The 13,793-nt window shown below is 45.6% G+C and overlaps 1 protein-coding gene across 1 annotated transcript in view; it reads left to right on the top strand.

Moving 5' to 3' along the window:
- The window catches only part of TMEM123 (transmembrane protein 123), a 72,145-nt gene that overhangs the window by 41,648 nt on the left and 16,704 nt on the right, over positions 1-13,793 (top strand). Inside the window, exon 4 of the mRNA XM_069759200.1 lies at positions 2,198-2,345. Within this exon, the coding sequence (XP_069615301.1) occupies positions 2,198-2,345 (148 nt within the window). The remainder of the gene's footprint in view (positions 1-2,197; positions 2,346-13,793) is intronic.

The following is a 13,793-nucleotide window of genomic DNA, read 5'->3' as shown; positions in this document are numbered from 1 at the left end:
TTATACTCGAGTCATTAAGTTTTCCCAGTTTTTTGTGGCAAAATTAGGGGGGTTGGTTTATACTCTGGTCGGCTTGTACTCTGGTCGGCTTGTACTCTGGTCGGCTTGTACTCTGGTCGGCTTGTACTCTGGTCGGCTTGTACTCTGGTCGGCTTGTACTCTGGTCGGCTTGTACTCTGGTCGGCTTGTACTCGGGTCGGCTTGTACTCTGGTCGGCTTGTACTCTGGTCGGCTTGTACTCTGGTCGGCTTGTACTCTGGTTGGCTTGTACTCTGGTCGGCTTGTACTCTGGTCGGCTTGTACTCTGGTCGGCTTGTACTCTGGTCGGCTTGTACTCTGGTCGGCTTGTACTCTGGTCGGCTTGTACTCTGGTCGGCTTGTACTCTGGTCGGCTTGTACTCGGGTCGGCTTGTACTCTGGTCGGCTTGTACTCTGGTCGGCTTGTACTCTGGTCGGCTTGTACTCTGGTCGGCTTGTACTCTGGTCGGCTTGTACTCTGGTCGGCTTGTACTCGGGTCGGCTTGTACTCGGGTCGGCTTGTACTCGGGTCGGCTTGTACTCGGGTCGGCTTGTACTCGGGTCGGCTTGTACTCGAGTATATACGGTATATTGTTTCTTTTAGAAAACTGCTGACAAACATTTGTGATGTTGAGGACAAGCATTGATTTTTAGATGGCACATAACAGCTTAGTTACCATATCATAAGTCGGCCCTGGATATTTGTAGGCACACATAACCATAATGGGTGTAGTGTATTGTGAGTTATTCGAAGAGGAGCTGGGAAATATCACTTGTGTGTTAATAGATAATATATCAGATAATATATTAGATGGTATAGGACTTGGAGTGGAGTGGGCGCAGGTCAGGACCAGTCAGAATCTCCAAATGTCAGAATGTTCTAGACGGCTGTGCTTCACCTAAATAAAGGGGTGCGATCGTCAAAAAAATGACCTGTTTAAATCTGTTTTTTTCCCGTTATATTTAAAAAGAAAAAAAATTGTTTTTTTGTTTTTTTTTTCATATTATGGCTTTTATTGTTAAAAAAAAATGGTAATCTTGCGATTTTTCAGACCGGCCACTGGGGCCATTTTAAACTTGCTTCCTGTCTTTTCAGGAAGAGTTTACAGCAGGCTCATTATCATCAGAGACCAGATTAGGATGACAAGTAATACCTCTACACACAGCTGATAACAGATGATCCACCAAACACAATAGGCGATGACCCTGCTCCCTTTGCACCCTTCATATTTGCATTTGCCCACGCTCATTAGCTGCTTCAGTACAAAACTTTCGGCCGAGGTCTGACCATTGCTGCTAATGTGCAAGTGATGTTTCCTGAAGCAAAAGGAAGTTAAAGGGGTTATCCAGGACTGCTTGCTTTTTTTTTTTTGTTTTTTTTACTACAGGCCTAAGAACTAACAGGCAGGTAGACACTAACAACCTGCCTGTTGTGTCCAGCACCGATCTCTGCCGACACAGACTTCTAATTAAGTCATGTCGACAGACCAGCAGCTTAACTTTTGCTTTTCTCTGTTGACTGGGCACTGCTGCCGACGTCCTGCTGATCGACAGCCGACTCCCTGCTACCTAACTGCGGGGAGCTGGCTGTCAATCGGCATAACATCGGCAGTCCCGCCCTGTCAATGGAAGTCCGGAAGAAGGAGAGCTGCTCTGTTGATCTGGAACAGCTGAGTCGTCGACAGAAACGGTTCGTAATCTCGCTGAGCCACCACCAAGTCGTAGAGGCCGCTAGTTGCTCTGTTGGCAACTGCCTGTTAAATTTTAGGCCCATAGTAAAAAAAAACAAAAAAAACAACAACCTAGTAGCCAGTGTGAAAATTGCTAAATATCCACTTGACCTCTGCAGGGATGCTCACAGGTACAGCACAGGACCACTGCGGTCAGTGTTTGGCAGCAGCAGTCATATGCCTTAGAGTCCACCATCTTGGCAGGACTAGTCAACAAGGACCAAGGGGCGGACCACTGGAATGTGCAGTGAGCATCGCTGCTGGAACAGATTTTTAATTTTATGCATTTTTTTATTCATTTATTTTTTTTTTCTACTCCAGTCCCAAATAGTACTGCTATCTAGGATACAGTGACACGATGCGAGGAGAGGGGCTGCAAGCACTGTGTTCCCCAATCCATTGGCAATCCTTCTTCTTATAAATGATGATTGCTTATTGTATTTTCGCAGGTTCCATCTCCGCCACGTTACAGAAGAAATCTGGATTCGACGTGGGCAGTTTTGTGGGTGGCATCGTGCTGACCCTCGGCCTCTTAGCCACCGTCTACTTTGGATGTAGATTTTACAGTTCCAAGCGAGGCGTCCGCTACCGCACCATGTAAGTAAATGGATTTTGGTGGATGAGCAACAAATGTGTTTTGGGTCAGGTTTGCATCAGATTATTAGGAGTTGCACCTTGCAGGCTGCTATGAAGCAGGTGCGAGGGTGGAGCAGAGAGAAACCAGGAGCCGAGCCGAAGAACCTGCTTATTTATTCCTGTGTAGACTTGTCTTGTTCCTCCTCTTCCTGCCAGAGCAGATGTGGCTGTATTACACATGCATTGGCTATCACGGATCATTTCTTCACAGTTACAGTTAGCGGTGGTTCATGCATGTGTCACAACTTAGGGTTTTGTTTTAAAAGCAAAAAAACAAGTTCTAAAAATGAATTTTTTTTCCCTCCCTGTTGCAAAAATATTAGCTTGTAAAGTTTAGATTTATAGGTCCAAGGGGGCATTACAAGGGCTATGTCTGGATGTCATTATATAGGAAGCAATGTAAAATAAGATCCTTTGCGCTTATGGAGCAGCGGTAGAGCGAAACCCTCACAGCCTTCGCTTCTGTACAGAGATTCTGGGTAACCGTTTGCAAGCAGCAGTTTCTTCCTTTTCGCATGTTAACCCTTTAGAGACAGCTGTGTCCTCCTTCATCTGGGCTTCAAAAACAGAATGTTCTGACATGACTGATAAATAGCAACATTCTGTCTGCAGTAAAGCTCGACAAAATAGCCTTAGGTGGTCTCAACAATTTGCCTTTGTTCACATGCAGCGTTTTTGCTTTTTTTTTTTTTTTTTCTTCTGTAGTCTAAACCTGCTATTGACAGTGAGCAGGTTGTGATGAGTTTATGCTGTGTTTAGCAGAATTTTATTGGTGCACATTACATATATGATTTGTCTATACTACATGTTTTATAAAGTTAGGTTAAAGGGAACCTGTCAGCACAGTAACCTACAGACAGTGTCAGGTCGGCGCCGTTATACTGATTACAATGATAACTGGTGATGAAATCTGTCTTGTAGTTGTTGTGTAATCTTTATTTTCAGTTTTTGTGGTCCGGGATGGCCTGTGTGGGGGGGTCTTCATGTGGTGCTCTGATTAGGTATTCATAATGCAGACTGCTGACAGGTCACTGATCCCTCACTGACTGCCCCCTAGAATATGAGTATTATATATACTTGCTGAAAGAAAGCAAAATACCTTCTGCAGGAAGGAACCAGCCGTGGCCCCCTGTGCTGCAGCATAATTACATGTGTAATGTGTATATAAGTAACGTGCATATAATTATTATGGTTGAGGGTCTCCTGATAATAAAGGTGATCTATAGCCGCTACTGCACATGCGCTGGCGGTGGCGCCATATCGCTAGAGAAGAAAAAAAATTCCTCCTCCAAGATGGCGACGCCTGCGCAGTAGCAGCTATAGATCACCAACAGCTACTACTGTGCAGCAGCACATGAAGACCCCCACAGGCCACCCCCCGTAGCACGAGCATATCATTAACTTTGAACTGAAAATAATTGATCATTCTGCAGATTTTTAAAATGTTGCCTTTTTTTTTTTTTTTTTTTTTTTTACAATTAAATCAATCCGGGGGTGGAAGCATGTTTATGAGATTTCGGGAATCTTACAGCGTTTGCAGGTGCTATAAAACACGGCTTTTAATTTGCACACACAAAAAAATCTGTTGGGGTTGATGTGTGACTTAGAGAAGCTTCATAGTGTAAAGCCATAAAACCAGGATTTATTGCTACAGTAGATGTTAAATCTGGCTTTATGTGCACTTTAATGTTTGCCAATAAATCCTGGGTACAATTCACCTGCAGCAATTTATCTGTGTCCCTGGCGCATCTGTGTCTGCTGCCATGTCATGTGATTGTGGCTGTCAAACCTTGGCCACTTGGGAATATCATGGTGACACGTCGTGCCCAGCCGGTGGCGTACGTGGCCTTTTGGCATGCCATCACTATGGGTAGTGCAGACGTATGACATGGGCAGGACTGGAGGGGAACTGGTCAGCAATAATTCGTGGTGGTCCATTTCTCTAGTCCTGTGTGCCAGAGAGGTAGCCGTACACTTAGGCCCCCATTCATTATGTCATGTCGGATTCATTAATGAGGAGTGTCTTGTTTTTTGTTGTTTTTTTTGTTTTTTTGTTCATTAATTTTTGGTAAAATCAAAAATGCTCCTCTTTTCTGTCTTTAACCTGCTTAGTAATTTTTTCTTTTTTTTTTTTTTTTTTTTTTATTTAGCACAAATAGTTGTTTCTTTAAAATATTGTACAATTTGCACAAAAATATCTGGATTACATAAAATGACCCCAGAGAGTGGGAATGGACTTTTGTGGCAAAGTTTTGCCACTTTTTAAAGTCACAATTGGATGAGTCTGCTGAAATAATTTGGGGACACAAAACCTGCCCACAATGGTGGACGTAAAACTAACAAGAAAACGTAGATAAAATAGACTCTAGAAAAAAAAATGGGCAAAAAACAGCGAGAAGAAGACAAGGCTCAAATACAATGAACGTGCCATAGTGTAGAGACCTACTATAAAACCTTACCTGCAGTTTACTACTTCACCAGCAGATGGCACCCAGGTCCTTGCTGAGAGAAGCTGGTGCAGTGCATGGGGCGAGTCATTCTCTGAGGTTCTGAAGGAAGTGTTCTGTCTGTTCATGTCTGTACATGTTCCCGGCTGTATGCACAGTTAAAGGGAGTTCATCACCCTTAGAATACATTTTCAATTGGCTATACTGTGTTGTAGGGGGCTTAGCCCCTATAGAAACCTTATTCTCCCAGTAACGGGTACAGTGCGTGAGAAAATAACTTTAAAAGGGAATGTGTCAGTAGGATGAACCCTCCTAAGCCGTCTGTATAGGCACACAGGTCATAGGATAAAATAATACTGTGATATCTGGGATCCAATGTCTTATTCCAGAGAAATCCATGTTTTTCATATATGTTGATGAGCTGTTAAGATCTATGGGCTGGACATAGATCTCCCTGAGAATCTGCCTCCAGAGATTATTATAAATGAAAGGGAAAGTTGCAGTATTTTGTAATCTAGCATGGAAAAAAATGTGGTCAGTTTTGTGCCAAATGTTGTTTGCAGTTCACATGCTATGATTAGGCAAAATGTCTCCCAGCCACGGCCTGACACAACACTGCTAGGCCCGAGCGTACACTACTGTATCCGACATTCATCCTTTCGGCCAGTGACCCGTCCCCAGCTATCCGAGTGAATGACTAAAGCACAATACAAAAGGGATCAGTGATCTCGGCAGGAGGCAACGTGTGGTAACACGAAAGTACAGCACCATGGAAACAAATACACATGGGAGCCAGAAAGGCAGGGGTTAATAGGATTAATTAAAAATAAGGTGTATTCTATAATAAAAAAAAAAAAAAAAATCACAAGGTTCTTTTCCATTTGCTTGTTATCTGCTGTATACTCTCCGCAGGCGGCAACTGTACACAGGGCAACACAGTGAGCAAGCAATGAATGGTGAACACGTTCATCCAGAATGTGCAATGTGTGTAAACCCTGGAAGACGCCTTCTATAATTGGCTTGTGAGCTAGGAGTAGACACACTCTGGGGGGTTTTCATATTTGCTAACCGTACATATTGAGTGACACATGACGCTTTGCTGGGAGACGTTGACAATGGACAACCTGGTAGCTACAACTCCACAGCGTCATCTCACGTGATGGCTCTTCTGACTCCTCTGATCGCACTGCGCTCTCTTCTGGCAGAGGGAAACCAGCTAAATTTAGTCTAGAATCTGCATTAAATGGGATTCTCACTAGGACACCACCTCCCAAAATGTAAAGTGAAACGGCGTACTTGTAGGAGCAGGACACCGGCTGGGAGATGTTTTCTGGTCGGGTGTTCTGAGTAGGCATAGAAACTTTAGGGAATATTACGGCGTTTTAATCGGTATCGTGTTTGCTGCCCGCACTTTATTGTGATTGTTTTGAGACTTTTTATACACCTAGTCAAAATTTAAAGTTACTGTTTTATTTTTTTTTATTTTTTTCATAAACCAATAGGACACATGGAAATTAGCAACTTTGTGATGTATCTTATTACAGAAATTTGCATCTTTCTCCACTTCTAAGGCCTCTTTCACACTTCCGTCGGTACGGGTCTGTCGCTATGCGTCGGGCCGACGGACGTTGTGAAATTTGAGTGCGATGTGGGCAGCGGATGCAGTTTTTCAACGCATCCGCTGCCCATTCTGAAGTCCAGGGAGGATGGGGAGAAGTTTCGGACGCGCATGCGCAGTCGAAAATGGCAGGCGCGACGCACAAAAAAAAGTTACATTAAACTTTTTTTGTGACGACGGTCCGCCAAAACACGACGGATCCGTCACACGACTTATGCGACATGTTGCGATCCGTCGCTAATACAAGTCTATGGGGGAAAAAAATGCATCCTGCAAGCACATTTTTTTTTCCCCCCAAATCGACGCATACCAACGGATCTGAAAAGACGGATGTGTGAGAGGCCTAAGGCTGCTTTCACACATCAGGTTTTTGCCATCAGTCGCAATCCATCGAATTTTGAAAAAAACAGATCCTGCATCTGATGCCGCCCGATCCGGTTTTTTTTTTCTCATAGACTTGTATTGGCGACAGATTGCGACGGATGGCCTCACGTTTCATCAGTCATTCGCCGGATCCGTCGAAAATTGTCTGTCCGGCGCCCGGAGACAACGGACAAAGTAACATTTTTCTTGTCTCCATCAGAAAAAAAAAAAAATTGACAGCGACGGATCCGTCGCCCATTTGTTAGAATGGAAGCCTATGGATACCAAATCCGTCAAATGACGGATTTTTTTTTTTTTTTTAACTGAGCATGCTCTGATTTATTTAGGATCCTTTAGCGAGCCCCCCTACTCGGATCTGTCAAAACAACGGATCCGTCACATCACTTTTTTACAATCTGCGATGGATCCGTTTTTTTGTTTTTTTTCCCCCAAAACACAACAGATTGCGACTGATGGCAAAAAACTGATGTGTGAAAGGGCCCTTAGCCACTTCCCATTACTTGTAGCAAAATTCACAGGTTAAAATGTCTCCTGTAAATACAGATGTTCCCATTACTGAGATGTCAGTTGGTGCCCATAAGGTTCTATGGAGAACTGTAACTGTCATTTCAGGAGAACTAGCTTTCCCTCCTCTCCCCATAGACTCTTATAAGCACCAACTGTCATCTCAGTGATTGGAGATTATGTCTTCACTGATTACAGATTTTACCTACGATTTTTAGAGTGAAATATCTATCCTGGCGGAGAAAGAAGACGGTTTCTCTGATAAAATATATTACAAAGTTGTTTATTTTAATGTGTATTATTGATTTATGAAATAAAAAAATTAAAACGTCGGAACCTCTCAGGACCTTTTACTCAACTAAAACATCACAACAGAGATTGTTTCCTAACCTCTTCCGTTATGTTAATCTCTCACATAAAGCTCTGTGGCCCAGACTCCTCATCACACGCTGACATTTCTCCATCTGAACATGTGCTGGACGCCTGGTTTCCCTTGTGACAATGTGTCCAGAGGAACCACGTGTGTGATACTGCTGGGGGTAAACACCGCGAGTCATCACTATATCTGGATTTTTTTTTTAAGTTAATGCAGTAACCTAAAACTTGTATATGGAGATGATGCTGCAGTGTAAACCAGTAATGGCCCTTTATGGTTTTAGCTGAGGCACATACTAGCTTGTGGACGGCAGCGGTCATTCAATAATCACATACTAATTGATCAGTATTTACTAAAAGGTCCTGACGTAACTTTTGGAACCTCACACATATTAGATTAATTTTGTCTGAACCCAACAATTTCCCTTTGTGAAAAAAATAAAACTCATCCTTGAAGGGTAACTGTGCTTCCCAGTAACTTTTTTCAGAATAAACGTACATCTGTGCACACGCCCTTCTGGAGAGTACCACCATTTCTGGCCATTTTGCGACTTGTCCTGCATTTTCATCTGTTTAACCCTTTCCATGCTCTCTCTGTAATTTGCAATTTTCTGGGGGCGAAGACGAGCTGCTGCGATTTCTCACATAGCACAGAGAGGGGAACGCCTGCTCTCCACTCACATACATAAGCTTCAGCAGCATGGAGGACATTATACAGCAGAGCTGATCTGAATCAAGCTCTGACGTGAGGTAAAACGATGGTTTTCTGTCTGCCTATGTCTTTTCCCTTCCCTGTTACCCACTCCTCCTTCCCCTCCGATCTCCATAAAGGATAACGCAGTCTGTCTTCTGAGCAAGATGAACAAGAGCTACTTCTTTTTTTTCTCTGTCCCCCATGACGGCACCACGGAGAGGGGGGATCCGCCCACCAAGGACAGGAAACCTACAGATAAAAAGGCGGTACCTCTCTCTTGCATCAGTTTGGTTTCCTGTCCTTGATGGGAGACCTACAGAAGACATACCTCCTCTGAGGAGGAGGAGGTAGTGCCTTTGCTGCCTCCCCGGCATCAGTCTGCCTCGGCTGGGAGCTCCGGGAACCAGCATTCACGCGCGGCAATGCGTGGTGCCATTTTGTGGGCTGTCCCGCCGTATTTATGTTCTTGGCGGCACTGCGCATGCGCGAGAACTCGAGCGCGATTTGGTGCAATGCACGTCTGGGAAACCAGGCACCGCGCATGTGCAGGCATTTAAACGGTGAGGGGGACAAGTTAGAGCTACTTAAAGGGAGCAGCCCCAGGTCGAACGCTTCCTATTGAGCTCGATCAGCATCCCCCTGCCATCATGAGTGACCTGGAGGGATCACCCCTATCCAGATCTCCCCCGCAGCCGCCGTCACAGCAGCAAAAACAGAGGCCTCAAAAAGGACACCAGGAAGCTACCGGTAAAAGACGCTCAGGATCGCTACACAGCAAAGAGTCCAGCACAGCGTTCGGTACAAGGGATAAGCCAACGTCAGATTAAGACCATCCCCAGCCGGTACTTATGGGTCCGCCAGGTGGTGAGTGATCTTCGTGAATGTTAGAGGTTAATAAGGGCCTATATTTGTATCTTTTTCCCTAGGGAAAGAAGATCTCAGGCAAAACTAAGCATAAAGTATGTGCCCTCTGTAGGGTGGATCTCTTTACCCCCCCCCCCCCCCCACCTGGGAAAAGAGACTCTGCAGCTCATATGTTCAGCAGACGGTGTGTGAAGGGCTTCTCGGGTTCACCGCAGATCTCAAAACCCTGATACAAAAACAGGTGGAGGACACATTTAGAGCCCTACAAGGAGGAAAAAAGCGAAGGAAAACCAGGATCAGATCCCAAACACCTGAGTCCAGTCACACGGATAGCAAAGTGGGGGACTCAGATACTTCTATTTCTTCCTCTTCATCATCTTATCTTCCACCGGGGGTCGTAGCTGCTTTCCCATAGAAGAGACGGATAGCCTTGTTAAAGCAGTTAGGAACACTATGGGGTTAGCGGACCCTCACCCAAAGAAATCAGTACAGGACATTATGTTTGGGGGTCTCAAGCAAAAGGAGGAGGGCCTTTCCACTTAATGAAAAAATCCTGGCCTTGATTGAAAAAGTGGAAAACGCACGTAAGGAAAGCCCTACTCGCACCAAAGAGAAATTACCCCTTTGATGACCAGTCCTGCTCTTTTTGGGAAAAAGCTCCCAAGCTAGACGTCGCTATCGCCAAAGCGTCAAAAAAAATATGCCCTTCCATTCGAGGACATGGGAGTCCTGAAGGATCCCATGGACAAGAAAGCGGACACATTCCTAAAAAGCTCATGGGAAGCAGCTGGGGGAGGGCTAAAACCGGCAGTGGCCGCTGCGTGCACATCCCGTTCCCTAATGGTCTGGCTTGACCAACTAGAGACTCGTATTAAAGATAGATCATCTCGGGACTCTATACTAAACACCTTACCAGTAATGCAGGGAGCTGCCGCTTTCCTAGCGGATGCTTCCGCGGACTCAGTCAGACTAGCTGCTAGATCAGCAACTTTTTCTAACACGGCTAGGCATGCTCTTTGGCTAAAGTGTAGGCCAGGGGACCTCCAGACAAAATCCAAATTATGCACCATCCCCTGCGGGGCCACTTTAGATGACATCTTGGATAAGGCGGGGGATAAAAAGAAATCATTCCCCATCCTCGCTTATCCTTCCTACAGGAGGCCCTTCCGGAACAAGAGGTTCATCCGTAGGAAGCCGGGGAAAAACTAGGATAGATGGGATAAGAAAAATAAAAACAAGGGGTTCATGTTCAACAAAAGCCCCACTGACAACAAAAAAGCCACCCAATGAACTTTTGCCCCAGGTGGGAGGGAAGACTGTCCCTCTTTCTCTCAGCCTGGGAAAAAATTACCAACAGTCCATGGATACTGGACATAATAAAATTGGGACTAAAACTAAGATTTCGCAAAATTCCTCATCTCTCCTTCATGACAACATCTCTGAGATCATCACCAGAGGAACAGCTCCTCGCGCAAGAACAGGAGATAATGGGGCTGGCAGACAAAGCAGTTCTCCTGAAAGTTCCCCTCCAAGAAAGAGGAGAAGGATATTACTCCCTCCTTTTTGAGGAAAAAAACAGACTGGTCCTACAGGACGATTATAAATTTTAAAAATCTAAAGTATCTAATTGTGCAGCCGTTCAAGATGGAAACAGTAAAAACATCAATAAAAATGTTGTTTCCACTTTTTCATAGCAGTCCTAGACTTGAAGGAAGCATATTACCACGTCCCTATTCCCAAAGATTATCAAAAATTCCTCAGATTTGCGGTCCACATCGGGGGGGGGGGCAGGTGATAAGACATTTCCAATTTGCTGCCCTCCCCTTCGGTCTAACCATAGCTCCTCGGGTTTTTACCAAGCTGGTAGCAGAGGTAATGGCCCACCTAAGGGAGCAGAACACCCTAATCGTGCCATATCTCGACGATTTCCTGGTAATTGGCAACTCTCCTCAGCATTGCGAGAGACAAAAAAGATCATGCACTCCTTAGAGAACCTGGGCTGGCTGGTGAACTTGGCAAAGTCCAAGTTGATACCATGCCAAGTTCAGGAATATCTGGGTGTCACATTGGACTCTGTCAGACAGGATTGCTGCCTTCCTTCCGAAAAAATACAAAAGATGGTCGGTCTGGTGTCCAAAATGAGGGATCTACCCTCCATATCCATACGTCAAGCAATGTCCCTCCTGGGGTCCATGACGGCTTGCATCCCTGCAAGTCCAATGGGCTCAACTTCATTCGAGGGATCTTCAATGGAAAATTCTGTCAGAAGAAGTCTCTCTAGAAGGAAATTTAGAAGGTCAGTTCAGTTTGTCTCCAAACACAATACTCTCCCTAGATTGGTGGATGTCATGGGACAATCTGTCTCGTGGCGTTCCTTGGGTAACGCCGGTCTCAAAAATAGTGACCACAGATGCAAGTCCCAGTGGGTGGGGGGCCCATCTGGACGGTCTCATAGCTCAGGGGGGTCTGGTCAGACAGCTTAAAGGGCGTACCTTCCTACATGAATGACCTTCTCGCAGTCAAGTTCGCACTCTTAATAAATCCCCTTCACTGGCATCATGTCAGAGTAATGTCAGACAACAGAGTGGTGGTAGCATACCTGAATCACCAGGGGGTACCCGTTCCCATTCTCTAATGTGGTGGCAAAATCAACCTTCCAGATAGCGGAAAAGACCCTACAGTCTTTGATAGGCCTTCACATAAAGGGGGTGGACAATCACAAAGCAGACTTTCTGAGTCGATCCCGCCCAAAGCAAGCGGAATGGGAGTCAAACCCTGCCATATTCAACCAAATCTCTCGGAGTGGTGGCGTGTGCCTCACATAGACCTCTTTGAGAACGATCTGAACAAAAAAGTAGACACATTTTGCTCCATAACACCACTGGGGAACCCAGTAGCATTAGGTGCATTCCTTATTCTTTTGGAACCCTACCAGCTGGCTTATGCTTTTTCCCCAATAGCTCTAGTACCAGCAGTTCTGAGGAAAATACGCGAGCTCTGTCCTCCCGAAGTCTTAATAGCTCCATTCTGGCTAAAAAGGCCATGGTTTTCCTGGATGAGGAGGATGTCCATCTCGGACGCTTGGGTACTTCCGGATATTTCGGATCTCCTCTTCCAGGGACCAATACAACATCCGCAGGTTGCAACTTTACTCTTGACAGCCTGGAATTTGAAAGGCAGCTGTTAAGACCCCTTCACATTAAGCGACGCTGCAGCGATACCGACAACGATCCGGATCGCTGCAGCGTCGCTGTTTGGTAGCTGGAGAGCTGTCCAGCGACCAACGATCCCGAAGTCCCCGGGTAACCAGGGTAAACATCGGGTTACTAAGCGCAGGGCCGCGCTTAGTAACCCGATGTTTACCCTGGTTACCAGCGTAAAAGTAAAAAAAAAAAAACACTACATACTTACCTACCGCTGTCTGTCCCCGGCGCTCTGCTTCTCTGCACTCCTCCTGTACTGGCTGTGAGCACAGCGGCCGGAAAGCAGAGCGGTGACGTCACCGCTCTGCTTTCCGGCTGACCGACGCTCACAGCCAGTACAGGAGGAGTGCAGAGCACAGCGCCGGGGACAGACAGCGGTAGGTAAGTATGTAGTGTTTGTTTTTTTTTACTTTTATGCTGGTAACCAGGGTAAACATCGGGTTACTAAGCGCGGCCCTGCGCTTAGTAGCCCGATGTTTACCCTGGTTACCAGTGAAGACATCGCTGGATGGATCGGTGTCACACACGCCGATCCAGCGATGTCCACGGGACATCCAGCGACGAAATAAAGTTCTGGACTTTGTTCAGCGACCAACGATCTCCCAGCAGGGGCCTGATCGTTGGTCGCTGTCACACATAACGATTTCCTTAACGATATCGTTGCTACGTCACAAAAAGCAACGATATCGTTATGAGTGAAGGTACCTTTAGAACATAGGGGGTTTTCACCAGGGCTGGTATCTACCCTACTACAAAGTAGAAAACTTATTACAACTAAACAATACGGAAAAATCTGGAAAAAATTCCTGTCGTCAACAGGCGCCATAATAGGTGAAGACATTCCCCTGAATGCCATACTAGAATTCCTGCAAAAGGGGTTGGAGATAGGTCTGGCCACGAGTACCCTAAAAGTCCATATAGCAGCTTTAGGGGTGCTATTTAATTAGGACTTGGCAGGAATCGTTGGATTTCCAGGTTTGTTAGAGCAGCAGGGAGGTCAAGACCTCTGGCCTCGCGCAACACCCCTCAGTGGAATCTAAATCTAGTCCTGACAGCTCTGACTAAATCTCCCTTCGAACCCTTAGCAGATGTCCCATTAAAGATACTATATTTTAAAACTTCACTATTGGTCGCCCACACCTCAGCACGCAGGGTTAGTGACATACAAGCCTTGTCTGTCAACCCCCCTTTCACTCAAATCCTGAAAGATAGAGTAATTCTTAAAACTGATCCAGCCTACCTCCCAAAAGTAGCTTCTCGATTCCATAGAGCACAAGAGATATCCCTTCCATCCTTTTGCCCTAACCCCAAAAACAAGCA

Source organism: Ranitomeya imitator, chromosome 3 (assembly GCF_032444005.1).
Source record: "Ranitomeya imitator isolate aRanImi1 chromosome 3, aRanImi1.pri, whole genome shotgun sequence".
NCBI lineage: Eukaryota > Metazoa > Chordata > Amphibia > Anura > Dendrobatidae > Ranitomeya > Ranitomeya imitator.
This window is presented reverse-complemented; position numbering and strand designations above follow the sequence as displayed.